The sequence below is a fragment of the Anneissia japonica genome, unplaced genomic scaffold (assembly GCF_011630105.1).
Source record: "Anneissia japonica isolate Jap-2015-1 unplaced genomic scaffold, ASM1163010v1 scaffold287869_len1821871_cov162, whole genome shotgun sequence".
In the NCBI taxonomy this organism is placed as follows: Eukaryota; Metazoa; Echinodermata; class Crinoidea; order Comatulida; family Comatulidae; genus Anneissia; species Anneissia japonica.
The window spans coordinates 1,441,471-1,456,376 of NW_022741034.1; the positions used below are offsets into that span (position 1 = coordinate 1,441,471).

The 14,906-nt window shown below is 30.9% G+C and overlaps 1 protein-coding gene across 1 annotated transcript in view; it reads left to right on the forward strand.

The window, feature by feature from the left end:
* Positions 1–9,044: 9,044 nt before the first annotated feature.
* The window catches only part of LOC117118512 (RNA binding protein fox-1 homolog 3-like), a 61,335-nt gene continuing 55,473 nt past the window's right edge, over positions 9,045–14,906 (forward strand). Inside the window, exon 1 of the mRNA XM_033263132.1 lies at positions 9,045–9,152. Coding sequence (XP_033119023.1) covers positions 9,060–9,152 — 93 coding nt within the window. The 5' untranslated portion in view covers positions 9,045–9,059. The remainder of the gene's footprint in view (positions 9,153–14,906) is intronic.

Below are 14,906 nucleotides of genomic sequence, written 5' to 3' on the forward strand. Positions count from 1 at the left end.
CGAAATAAAATTTTTAACCTTAAAGAATGGGTAAGGGAGTGATGACAAGATGATGTTTTATCCATGTGAGTCTGGAAACTTGGTAGCCATATAAGGTATAAAAAATGCCATGCTTAGGAAGCGATGGCACCTAGCTCTGGTATGTGGGTTACAAACATAAATATACAGTACATACTGAACTTTTCAGAAATTCAACAACACTGGAGGATCTTGTAAGCACAGAACTGGAGAACTTAACTTGCAAATGTCAGAGGTGGGTTTGTGTTAGGCCAAATAAAGAAATATTAGTTTTTCTTATCGAAATTTTGTTTTTATGAATAAGCAAATATGGGGATTCCCTCTAATTTTTTTTTTACTTTTACAAAAGATGTCCATATACAAAAATTTTAGGCCCTTTACCAAGAAGAGACATGTTCGGATATTCATTGAATTATGACCATATTTTGGATTTCAGCAGATTTTCTGGGTATTTTGTTAAAAAAATAATAGAAAAGTTGAGAAAGGAAATAACATCTTTGTTTTTATTTGTTTTATAGGACTGTCTACACTGTCAATTTTCTGGGACAAATACCTATGATTTACCCATAGAGAAAATAGAACATTCTATTTTCTCTATGATTTACCTATATTTAGGTGTGACATGATGTCATCAGCTTATATACGATTTGAGAAATTTGTCACATAAAACTTCATAGTGTGAACCTACCTTTGCATATAGCTAGTTGATACTGAATTCTTGTAGGTGAAGATGGTGAAAGAACTTATTCTGTTTACAAAAGCATAAGCTTTCTCAGACATTTTCACACCCACCCCATACCCCAGTATAGCATGGACCCTTGCTGTTAATGGATTTGTAATTGGGTGTTAAGTACCAAGGTATTCTAATGAATTTATCCTTGGAAAGTATGTATCAGGAAACAATAGCCTGCATTCAGACATGATTTTCGTAGGAGATATGTTATGCACATGTTTCACCATAGCTTATGGTTTCATTCTTATAAACCGTTCTTATAGTAAATATTAATCGGCTATGAAACGGAAGCCGTATATTGAAAAGTGAATTTAAACTTGTCAGTGTCATCATCTTTTGCGACAGAGTAGACCTATGTATTGAGGCTTCATGTTTTAAAGCTGGTTTTGTCTCTACAGTACTTCTGGAATGTGACATGTTGGCATGAACAAGATTGATTACTGTAGTAAGCCTGCAGGCAGAGTCATATCGCCAATATTTTTGCGTTGGATTTATTTTCAGAGAGAGTTTTTAAACAAATATTTATCCAGGGCACAATTTTAATTGTATTAGCGATAATGATTATCGCCCAAATCAAAAAACTCAGAATCAAACTCAGAACAGAACCGCAATGGCCCTGTTTTCAGTTATTTTGTTGACACAATTTGCCATAACCATCCAAAGTAATCAACTCTGGGAACCCTGGTTAAGTCAATAAATAGGAAGATTAAATAATGTTAAAATATTGCTAATTATTTCTCCGCCTTAAAGTGCGTACCTTGCAAAGTAATCCGTCTTTTCCATTTCATGTTTTTACATACAACAAAAATAAACTGGCAAATAGGATCTCATGATGCTCCTACTGTCTCTGTTGTGTTAATAAACTGGAACAATATAATTCAATAATTGTATTGCTAAATATATATATATATATTTTTAATTTTTGAGAAAGTTCAATCTTGCTGAATTTGTCAAACAGCTGTGGTCTTGCTTTGTGACCGTGCTAGTCTAATGTAAATTCATGTATAACACAGCCAATCTTCCGAACAGAAAGTAATAAATATAAAGATGAATTTAAGAGCAACAAAAATACTTTTAATAGAACCAGAAATGTTTTTCCATATCACTATGACATCTTCAGTGTAAAAAAAAACTGAATACACTTAACCTGAGGTTTATATACCTTTGCTTATAGTATATTCATGTTAATAAATTACCTTCCATTTGATATTACCAGAATTAAGAAAATATTATCCTCATTAATCGTTACAGAATTCCTTTATTCATTGTGTATAAAAGTTTAAGGATTTTCCTAGTAAAATGTCTAAATTATGAAAAATTAATTTTTCTATCTGTGTGTGTGTTAGAAGTTGGTAACTTTGATTTTTTAAATAAGATATTAAATGTTTTAAGTTGAACTTCCTTTGAGTTGAAGAACTTCAGCTTGGTAAAGAAGATTATTAGAACTACTGTATAAATAGATTCACCTCCTAAGCCTAATTATGAGACCTGTTTGTAAACCATTACTTGCAAGGGCGGATTCAGAGAGGTCTGAAAGGGGGCTGAAACTACTATTAGGGCCGATTGGGACAACACTACCTTAGGGGGTCTGGGGGAATGCCTTCGCAAATTTTTTGTTTTCTAGACGCCCGAAAATAACCTCTGAGGTGTTTTGGGCGACCAATTGTTTCTTTTTCTTTTTTTCAAAAACTTTCCAAAAGGTTGGGGCAGCCCAACCCCCCTCTAAATCCGCCCCTGACTTGGCCTTATGGGAGAACATTAGCTTGATATGGAATAGGTAACCTAGTGTATATAAGAAGAAATACACACATATTACCTTCAACAAATTATTTGGAAATATTTGTATTTATAAGTTAATAAATGATTATTGGGAATGTTGCAAAGAGAAGAACTTGCTGAAATGTCACCTGTTCCTTTGCGCATTTATATTCAATGATACAATCGATCACGTCGTCGGAAGCCTATGCATCGTACCCCAAGGCTTAGTACACTTTGTAAAGCCAATTATTATTAATTTTCTTTACTGATGGACTAAATTATCATTGAAATTCCATTATGGGGATTCTAGTACAAAGTATGGTATAATTATCATCGAACTGGAGGGGACAGGAGAAATTATGCATGTGGGCATTTTGTTTTTCATTTTCTCGAATCTCTGTTGGAATTAAGACCAATGTCCCGATTTCACAACCAGATGATGCTGTCAATCATGTGACATGTCTAAATATGGTCATTATGACATCACACCAGAATCAGAAAGAATCAGAATCATTTTATTTGTCCTTTTGGAAAATATAATGGAGCACAATTGTTCTAAACATTCACAAAAGTTACCACACATGTACAAATAGAATCAAAAGACATCTTAAACTACTGAATATATAACTGACTGTCAGTCAGTAACCAGACTATGAGTTGCACATCATGACTATATATGGCCATTCAACAGTTTTTTGTCAAAGGAAAATTTATTGTCTAGACAAAAAAAAAAAAACAAAGACTTGAGGCCCATCATACCTAATTTAGTGTTTACTTCAGTTAATTTGGCAGTCTGTAGAATTCAAATTTTAAACTATCCGAAAATAGATTATCAAACTTATGACTAAATATAACTAAGAAAACGTTGAGTCAAGTACTCTATGGAAACTAAATACAGTATAAGTTAACTAAATGATGAGGCAATAAAGCTCGAAAACTTTGGCAACTCAGCCAGACCTCAGCCGTTGGTTATGGATTTCATACTCAGTGCAGTACTATCTTTTTTTCTGGCAGCCCTGGACAGATTCTTGTTAATCCGCTGTTAATCGGGGACAGCCCCATTTCTCAACTAATTTGCACAGCAGTAGTGGACATAATCAATTCAAAGTAGATGATGTTGTTGATTACTATACTGTAGAAGACATTCACTCAAATAGGAGACAAAACGCAATAGTAAATTGTATTTACAATTAATAAGGGATGTCTAATACTGGACAGGGTACAGTTGTTAGCCATCAAACATCGTTTTCTCAGTGACATTCATATTCCAAGTTGTTGCTAAGCACTGTAATTTCAATAACTGACCATGGTGATTAAGTACAAAACAATGTATTTATAACTTTGGATCCCTGATGCAAGAATTAATATAAAGTGATATTTCAATAGGAAGGGAAAAAAAAGAAATCTGTTCTGCTTCATCAAAATTACATATCACTATACTCTAATCCTGTGTGATAAAAAGATAACTTTTCATATTATTTCCAAATCTTTCTTGATTTATTCAGAATTTGTATTTTTTTTTTTTTTTTTTTGAGAAATCGTATTTCTGATTTGGTGTACCTCAATTGATGGATTGATTTATCAATATTTTAGTTCTTAATGCCTTGAATTTTAAGATGTTAGATTACTGCTATCATGTACTGTAATTATTTTTTGCTAATTCATCATGTCGTCAGTGTAATATACTTTTTGTTAATCATCTCCGGTCAAAGTTCATTATTTACATCCTCTAGGGATGTGTAAACAATAGTGTTATCAACATTTAAAAATTTAAATTTAGGTTATTATGATTGTTTTTTTTATTAGGGTTTATATTGTGTTATGCACCATTGAACAATTGTATTGTCTATCATAATATTGTATCACATCTTTTCTGGTTTCAAGTTCTTTCAGTCTGTGAATAGGGACTATATCATGGTACATTTTATAAATGTTTTTATTATAATTAAATTGCAAAATGTTTCTTAATCTTATAATAATGTTATATATCTTATGTATATATATTTTTGTTAAACTTAAATTTGTATTTTATCTTTTGTAAGATGCAGATTGCCATTAAAGAGTATTTGTATTTATATTACTGTACAACTGTGATCTTTACAAGGATATGGAATTATGATGATCATTTATATTTAGTTATACTTATTAATGAATACTTAACCTAAAATTGTCTCGTTAGCTCCAATCGAGTATTGCAGACAGACTTCTCTGTCCTATGAAACCTATAGGAAGCTATATACAATAGTACTGTATGTACGAAAACCCATTAATGCTTTCCATCATGTTAATTTAAACATAGTCTTAATTGGCTTTCATTATCTTTTTCTTTTCACATGTGGATTCTACCTGTTCATCTTTTGTTAACATGAATTCATCGTCATGGCTACACATCTGCTATTATTTACATCAACCTCGTAATGTTTAAGCAGGTATGTATAAACTTATGCATTATTATTTTTTCAAAGAATTCATCAGTAAACCATCTAAATTAATCTATAAGCAAAGTCACCATTACTGTAGAGGTCATTAAGAAATATTTTGGTGTATTTTAAAAAAAGTTTTTATAAAATTTATTCAAAAATGGAATTGTATCATCTCAAAACATTGTATTTAATGAATATTTTTTCTTTAATAATGATAATATAGAATTTTTAATATAGCACCTTATAATCTTATTGTTGTTACACAAAATTGAATGAATAATAGGAAAGACAAAATTAAATAGTGAAAAGATGTAATAATTTAAAACTATTGGAGACAGTAGACTTTCCTATACATTTAATCCTTTATAAGATACCAATGTAGAGTAGGGTTATAGACTGGGAGTGTGGGTGAAAAATTAACATTTTAAAATAAAAAGAAAACTTAAATTTTCGCATCAGTTTTTTCACACCACCAACCACCCCCTAATGAGATACCTTTTTTTTTTCATGGAGCTTAAAATGGGTACAGTACTTTTTACATCCTGTATAAGAAACCTAGGAAGCGGTATAATTTACCCATTCTATTCAAAGCCATCTTTCTACTGTAGGCCAAATAAGCATACATTGCACCAAAAATAAGGTTTTTTCACGCATACATTTCAGTTTGTTTATTTTCAAAAGGCTTATGATTCTCTTTAAAGGTTCTTGTTACCATTATTTAGATTACTATTTTATTTTACGACCAAGAATTATTTATTCATAAAAATAATAATCTACGAAATTTGAATGTTAGATTTAATTAAGTCCTAGTTGTTATTATAATAATGCAGGTCTGAGTAGGTTTTATGAATGCGATTAATTTCCAGTAGTCTGTTGCATTGTATCCATCGTAAAGGCAATTCTAAGTACCGGTAGAGATTGGAGGTTAGCGCATGTGCAGATCAAATTGGGGACTAAGTGCAACATGGTCTGATTGAACGTATTCTAAATCTTGAGCATTTTAATTTATTACACCCAGAAAACAATGGATGTATTAAATGATGTTAACAATGTCTGACAATAAATAGTCTTTGTCCTTTACTTTCTCAAATCTTCTTTGCTGACCGTATTTGCATCATTATTGTCTATTTTACCCTCCTTTCCTAATTTCTTTTCTTTCCTTCAACAATATTTTTATTTGAACATGTTATTAAAAACTTTCTTACTTTTCTCCCCTCAAAAATATTTTTATTCAACCATCTCTTCCATCCATATGTGAATGCAAGAACTACAGTGACTTTCTGATTTTTGTGGAAATACTTTGATCCATTGGTTCTTAAAAATCTGTGTCTGTAATTTTTTTTAAAAGTTGTAGTCCATATTGCCATTGAGTTAATGTGGAACTATTCGTCATACCTATATAATAAACAACTTCTCTCAGAAATGTTTGACTGAATTATATAATGCCCTCTTTGTAGCCAGAGATTATAACAGTAGTCCTACATTAGGCGAGACTTTTTTAATTACTTGTTATTTATTTTTTTAAAATTGTCAGAGAAGGGTGGAAAAAAAAATTAAAAATTAAATTTTGTTTTTTTATTTAGAAAAAAGTTTGCCATCAACATGCAGAAAGAGGAAAAAATAAAAATAATTTTATTTGTGAATGTAAACAGTGTAGTCAGGGAATGGTTATATGGAACTTATATAACTAGGAATACGTATAATATCTTATTTTTGGAGATTTCAAGGCAGCAGAGGACATAATAGTATAGAAAAACTTTCATTTTTTTCTGAAATTTCCATTTTTTTGTGGCTTCGGTTGCGCTTATTGGCCAAAAATAAAATGTATTTCTTATATGAAATCATCACTAATGGTGGGCGGCGAGTTCGCTATTAATAAGGTATATTATAAGGTAGAGTTATAAATTGTCTTAAGTGTTGATGATTGAAATTTCATTTAATCTAAAGCTAACAAAGTGTGTTCCCATGATCATGAATAATCTTCAAAGAAACATGAGAGAACATTTTAAATGACTTGAATGAATAATGATTTAGATGTTGATGAAAGCAATTATTTTTCTTTAGCTTCAAAGATCAAGATTTCCATTTGTACTGATCTTGGTGACATTCTCTGAAAAACTAGATCAATGACCTGTAATGGACTATTGGTTCTTCCAAGTCATGTGACATTCATGTTTGTAAATCAGGTGATCATCGAATATGCCGTAAGCTTGTTTTCCACTAGACATTTAATTTATTCGCGTGAATTGAAAGCATTTTTTCAGTTCCTGATTGCTTGTACATTTTTTCGCTTTGTAAAACAGCGGCGGATTTAGAGGGGGGTTGGCGTAAGGGGCGTACTCCCCCTCTTTTTTTTTTTGTAAAAAATTGTTTTGTAAAGCTTATCAGAAAATTACCATGCTAAATATTAAAAATCAATCAAATATCAACTCAAATTAATGAAGGTGCTAGAGGTTTAAGGGAGAATCGTCCCTTGTGCCCCTACCAGGGGCTCTTTCCTGAGACTCTCACTTAGTTTGGACATTCATGCCCCCTCTTTCTCACCAGGCTGGATCCGCCCATGTAAAAAGTAGAAACAGTTTGAACTACTGATTTCACTGAAGCGAAAAAATATATGCACGTGCACATGAACTGACTGACGCCTTTGATTCTCTCAAATAAAATTGCCTTCTGGAAAACAGGCTTGAAAGATGCTCTGATATTCTTTTGAGGGAAAAGAGAATTAGACAGAGAGGATGAGAGGGACCATGACAGATGCAGCTAGAGAAGGATTGATAAACATTCTTTTTGGAACCATCTATCAAATATTTAATATAATTTTATTCCCTTCCCGGGTATGACTAAAAGGATGATCAACTATGAATAGAGATAATATTTATAGAATAGATAATAAATGAATAAGATAAAAAAATAATTAAGAAATTGACAATGGTTAAATTATCCATTATCAGTGTACAATGTACAGGGAATTATAGTATGTAACAACTTGTTTGTCGCATTACAAAGGTCATGGAGAATTCAGTGTTCATGTGACATCATACAAGTTAATTAAATGTCTGTATTTGAATATTTTGATTATGGAATCTTAATAACACATACAATGAAATTGTTACTTTTTCATTAATATTTATACAAGCCTGGTTGCACTTTATTAGCGGTGCTTAATCCGATAAGTAATTAAATTCTCGATCATGCTGCAGTGAGGGTAGACACATGGATGGCCTAGTAATCACTTGTTTCCCTCATGGCGACACATAATTGTTTGGACAACGGTAAATAGCTAATTACTATTGGCTATATATTCGAATTCAAATGATAACATCAACTGTTTAGACACTTGTTCACAAAATGCATATTTAATTTTGAACTTGCAAAGTATGGGCATCTGAGCTGGGATTATTTTAATACACCGTAGATGGTTTAAATATCCGTTCAACAGAAGTAAACAGTTGACAAGTTTGTTTATTAGGCAAGTCCGTGTCATCCCTACACTGTGCTCCTTGTACTTTGTACACGCCCTCGTCTTAGGCTGGGCAGGTGTTTCACAGGAAGTCTTGTGCGGTGGTGTGTAAGAATCGACTAATTTTCTCTAACTATTGATCCCAAGACCGAAATCCTATTTTTGTATTAGTTCACAAACCTTTCATCAGTCCCTTTTGTGGTGTATTTCATTGATAGCAAACCGATGGGTGCTTACTAGAACTTTACTTGTCTTTAGAAATTCATCTTTGTTACAAAGTTCACTCAGCGCAAGCCACTTTAAGTGCGTTCGCTACCAATGGACTTGGTATCAGGTTGATTGATATACTAGTCTATATTCAGCCATTAGTCAGAATTTTATCACCTGTACATTGTGCTTGCTTACGTAGCGGAGATCCAAATTCTGATATACGGATACGGATAAATGGTGCATGTTAATGAAAGCGATTGTAAGCGTAGAATTTCTGTGTTGCCGAAGACCACCGTGTGTACTGTATGTTTTTAAACTCTTCACACAAGTACTGTTAGCATGCATATTTCTTGACATGTCCTCTGACACATTTGTAATTGAATAACAAGATTGTTCACTTGAGGATTAAGCATTGTTAATAGGATTTAAAAGGATATTCGTATCTTTGGTGTGGAGAATGGCCCTGCCGGCGTTGTCTGTAATGCGACGGCCATTTTTTGTGCCACAAACAAATAAGACATCTGTCGGGTACATTCTTCCCTTCAGACAGGTTTGTCGAACATTTCTTATTTGCTTTATTATTTACAATTTAGGGGAATGATGTGTGTACATTTTGGGACATATCGTAAGATGAGATAAGATAGAAACATTGTTGACTCTATTTGGGAAATTCTTTGCTTGCATAACTAATAATATAAGGCCAGATAAAATTAATTGTTAGTTTCACGTTCCTGCCCTCAACAATACTTTTTCCATGGAAAATAAAAATAATGATCTGAAAGATTGTTATCGAAGCATATTAGAAGTGGTGGAAAAATAAATAGCATAATAAATTACAGGGATTCATTTTACTTTTATAACAAGTTTTTAAATAAAAAATGTATAATTTACCAGTTACTAGTGTATAGGATAGTAAATGGCAAATAGTTAATAAACGTGACCATAAAATAATTTCAAATCCATGTCCTGGACTTGAAACTAATAATTAACTTTATTTGGCCTAAACGTGCAACATTATGAATGTATGAACAAATTTAATGGATATAAATATTAACTTCAAGAGCAAGATGACACAAAAGCTGCAATCATAATAAATGTTACCGTTCACCTCTACTACAATATTTTTTGGGTGCTTCCCCCATAAATTTCTAATTGTATATATACTTTTTATACATACAGTATTTCATTAATGTTCATCTTCTTCGCCAAAGTAACCTAATCAGCCTTGTTCATCGAGGTAGCAATAGAATACTATAGTCTGTATGGATTATTTGATTGTACAGGCATTAAATAGAACATTACTGCTGAGTACATGATATGTACATAGGATATATTGTTTCATCCTTGATATTGAGATGTGGGGCTGTATACATGTTATAATCCTAATATTTATCTTACTTATTCCGAAACTTGTATGTTTGACCTTTTATTTGAAGTTCATATGTGACCTGTATTTAGTACTGTATATATTTTTAAATATTTATTATTTTTATCATAGTTGTAGTTTTATATTTATTGTTGTTTTTTTTTTGTTTTTGTTTATACATTTAAGAAAGCAGATTCCTTATTTCCGGGCTAGATTTATAACAATACAATGTATCTTGAATTCATATATAATATTATTAATAAGCATAAAAGTCATTATACTCATCGTCAAATTCATCTTCATGATAATATATTTATCATCATCATCATCATCATCATCATCACTATTATAAACATCATCCTCATCTTCATTATCATAATCATTATCATCACATTCATCATCACCATCATCATCATCATCCCTTTTGCCGTTGTCACCACTTCCGCTGCGTCAAGCTGTTTAAATCGTGCATTATAATGTTTGATTTCTTGCTTGACTAATTAATTGATTGATTAACTGATTTATTTATTAATGAATTTTTTTTTATGAGTTCAATCAAACCATTACTGAAATCACAAATCACTTGATTAATAAGATTACAGGTAACTTCCTCTAAATCTGAAGAAACTTCCAATACAGTAATTCTCTTAGGTTATACCAAATAAATATTGCATAATTTATGTAGTAAACCATCTGCCCTTAGATGAATATTATCCCTTAAATATGTTGGTATTTTCTAATTTGGTGCATTAGCTTTGGGTTAGTTTGATTTGTCACCAAGGACTTTTGTTTATGCTTTTATGCCAGCTGGTTCAATTGGTTTCTATTGTTTTTCTGTAAAGTTTCGATATAATCGCAGTGTGGTCATCTTTTAATATGACTTAATCTCTGTTAACCGTATTAATGAGAACAAAACATTTTTTCCAGAGTTAAAATTGTAAAATTCACCGGTGCATTTAATGAGATTATTTTTAAGTCTTTGAAATTAAAGTCACTAGTAATTAATTCAATATTTTACCATTATGATACTCTAGAGTTGAAGTGTGATAGACTCACCATTTGGTTTTTTGTTGTAAAATTTAATCTACAATTTTTTTCAAAAGAGAAATTATAAAATATTTGAAATATTTTAATTAATATAACAAAAGGTCAGTTGGTTAGTTTTTTTATACAAGTTGTTCATAATAATTATTAGAGTGATGTTGGAATGCTGATTTATGCTAGATAATAAAAATAACAAAAAAATAATAACTTAACAAATTAAAAAATTTAATGAAAAAGAATCCTGAGGGGTTATAAATGAAATTGGAAAATATGAAAATTAAGAGACAAAAATTGGAGAGGAAGGAAAAAAAACACAACATCCTAAAAAGAATAAATTAAAAAAGACAGAAAAAAAAATTATTATAATGAAGTTTAAATAATCCAAAAATATTCAGATAACATTCAGATTAAATAAATATGAATGAATGAGAAACACTAGTATTGAAGTTATTAATGACATGGAAAAGGCAAATATATTTATATAAACACATTTATTATAATGTAGTGGGGATCTTTATTGTCCATATCTGGTCCATTGTAGTGTACTTCAGTAAGCCATTAACCCAGTACCGTAGCCATTGTCGTGGAGACGACTGTAATTACATGTGACCCTTTGTGTTTTGTATGACACTCATGGACTCCGATGCAAATATCCTAGTAGGTAATCACGACTGCCTGTCTGAAAATTCATCAAAATGCGTTATTCAGCGGTCACTGCATCCGTGATTACGCATCATTTATTACCATACCAGTCACATATGATCCAAAACCCCGAGAATATTGATCCTAAACCGGGTTTAATTAGTCTTCGGTATTTAATATTGATCTGAGCTTTAAATGAGCAATGGGGTTGAGATTCATCATGTTCGTATATTGAAGATGTAAATGCTTTGAAGATCCAATCAATATTAGTTGGGAGAAACAACTAAAAGGAAATGTACTATTTATTCAGTTTAAAGCTGTCTGCATGTGAAGCGTGCGTGTTCTATACTTAGTGAATAATATATTATCGCACTGCTAGTAATCTTTGCTGTCTATTGTTCTTAGTATTAGTGTTTTGCCTTATAGTAGGGTCTTTGATTTTTCATCCTGCTGCAAAGGATTTGTGTATAGTATTTTTTTAAATTTTTTTATTTTTTAATGATAAGTTGATTGTGGTGAGAATGATGATGACAATGAAGATGATCACAATGATAATGATGATGACGATAATTTAGAATGATTATTGTTCTATCACCATCATCATTAACACTATCTTCATCATCATCAGTATCATTTTCATTAAGATGATCATTACTGTATCACCATCAGAATAGTATTATCATATCATTAACATTATCTTTATCAGTATTATCATCATCTTATCGTTATTACCCTCAACATATTTTGATATCATCATCGTCACACCATAGACCTCATGATCATAATCATCATAGATTACATTATCTTCATCATTGTCTTCCTCATTGCCAACTCATCAAATTCTTCATTGTCGTATTCGCTATCATCATCTGATTGTTGTTATCATTTTCAATCAGTATTATCATTATCATATTTATATAATAATTAATTATTCATCATAGTTAATGAAAAATAGAAAAAAATTATATCAGATACTGCTTTGTTGATTAAATGAAATGGATAGTATTTTGAGGGCGAGAAGAAATGCACAAGTTTGCAACTAAAGACTGAGTGCATCTCTTCATGCTCACAGTTATATGGCGCCCTCTACATATTCCCTCAACCATTCTGTGGTAAAGTTGATTGTTGGTACATTGAGATCTCTGAAAGTATTATTATTAGAGGACCATCTGTGACTTGACCTTATTGGTATGTGGGATTAGTCAGTTAGCACTAGCCAGATGAAGTTCTTTTTCCAATTAGTCTTCTATGAAGGCAATTAAAAATGGTTTGTTCTTTGCCAACATTTCATCAGTTCTGATGAAGCTTGTAACCTATTTTAACCTGACTGTAATACTGTTGCAAAAATTTGTTTTAAAGTACTGACTTACTAAGAAATTATTATTGAGAATTTGATTCAAATGACTTTCTTGTTGAACATATTCAATCAAATGAGAAACATCAATTAAAGGAGCCTAAAAAAAAATATGTATGAACTTTGAACATATATGGTAATAGGACATAATAAGAATGTGTAAAATTGATTAAGAAATATATGATTAAAGAAAATAATTGCCATACTGTAGATGATGTTGCTATTAAATTAATCAGAGCCATCATTGGATTTTTTTTTTTTTTTTATCGTTGTACGTTAAAGTTTAATAGATTTAAATATAAAGGAAAGGAAATAATTTATTTAGTTTGAAAAATAAGTACAGATTTACAAAAGACTGAAATTTGTTAATGAGATAGGAAAAAGGATATCTAATATCAACTGTAGTTTTGCCAGCTAATGAAGTACAAAAATATCTGATAATAATATTAAAACTAAAATCTCAACTTTAAAATCTCAAAAATGACTCCAAATATTCAATGTAAAAACACAAAAACAATTGAATCTAACACTAAATACAAAACATAAAATTCAACTGATGTTAATCTCAAAATTAACCCCAGTATTTAATGTAAAAACTCCCCAAAGATAGTAAGAGCTTTATAATGCGTTCCCTAATGTTTTTTAATTAACATTTTGCATTATGCGGCGCTGCCTGGGTGTTTTATTATAGCCATTAATGTTATTAGCATTTGTATGATTTATTACGAGTGCGGAAGAGGACCCGAGACACAAGAATATAACCATCTGTTGGAAGTCTACAATTCATCTGCAGGAAAATAAAGCTGATATTATAAGCCAGAGATATTATTAATGAGAGGATAGCGTGGTTGCATATGTGTAGGACTTAAATGTCAAAGGTTCACTGAGTAGGATGGCTCTACTAGTGTACAACAGTATTCTATTCTTTCAAGTTTCTACCAGTTAGGTTGCTTTTAAGAATTTAAATCCATAATCATTACTAGACATAAAACTTCCATCGGCAAGAGTAATTTTAAAATCACAGGGGCTTCTGAATGGAACAAACTTTCAAACTTCAAACTGTCCCAATTGCTGGCTAAGGCATTGATCACCTAATTATATAAAAAATAATTTATAAAGGTAAAAATAACAAATACATGTAGTTTACCCATATATGGATGTGATATGCTCATATGGATGTGATATGCTCTTATAGATATGGTATGTCATAATTATGCTCATATATGGGTATGATATGCCTAAAACTTGTTATTGGATACCAACCAGTGACCTTCAGGAGTTCTATATAAAACCCTATTGATGAAGTTTGATATTACATTATATACAAATTTAGGTTAACTATTCAAGATTAGTATAGTATGGTTTCTTTATTTTATTAAATGTCAAAATTAATATAATTAGAAAAATTATATCCTAATACAAATGAATCTGAAATGTAGAAATAATGTAAATAAAGAACTACCAAATTTACAACAGGTAAAAGGAAAACATAATTTCAGTTATTGCAAATAAAATATATTAAACCATATAATTTAACAAATTCTTGTCCAAAATTGTTAATACAGTAAATAAAAACAATTATTGATTAAGAACTTCCTTGGACAGTAGTGCTAGCCCCTGGAAGGTTATATTCCCTTGAATAAACAATGAAAGTTGACAATATATTAATCACAAATTAAGCACAAAAGCAAGGCTCTCTACCCAAATTGAGTAAAACTTATTCTGTCAAAAATGGAAATTACAGTAGGGCCTACTGTTTATCCAAAATACATTGCAGTAAATAACAAGATAAATATTTGTCCATGTTAATTTGAAACCTTACCTAACCTAAGTTTAATTAAAAATTAAAAACTGAACATAAGAAATGACGTATGTGTATATGTTGTATATGTATGTAT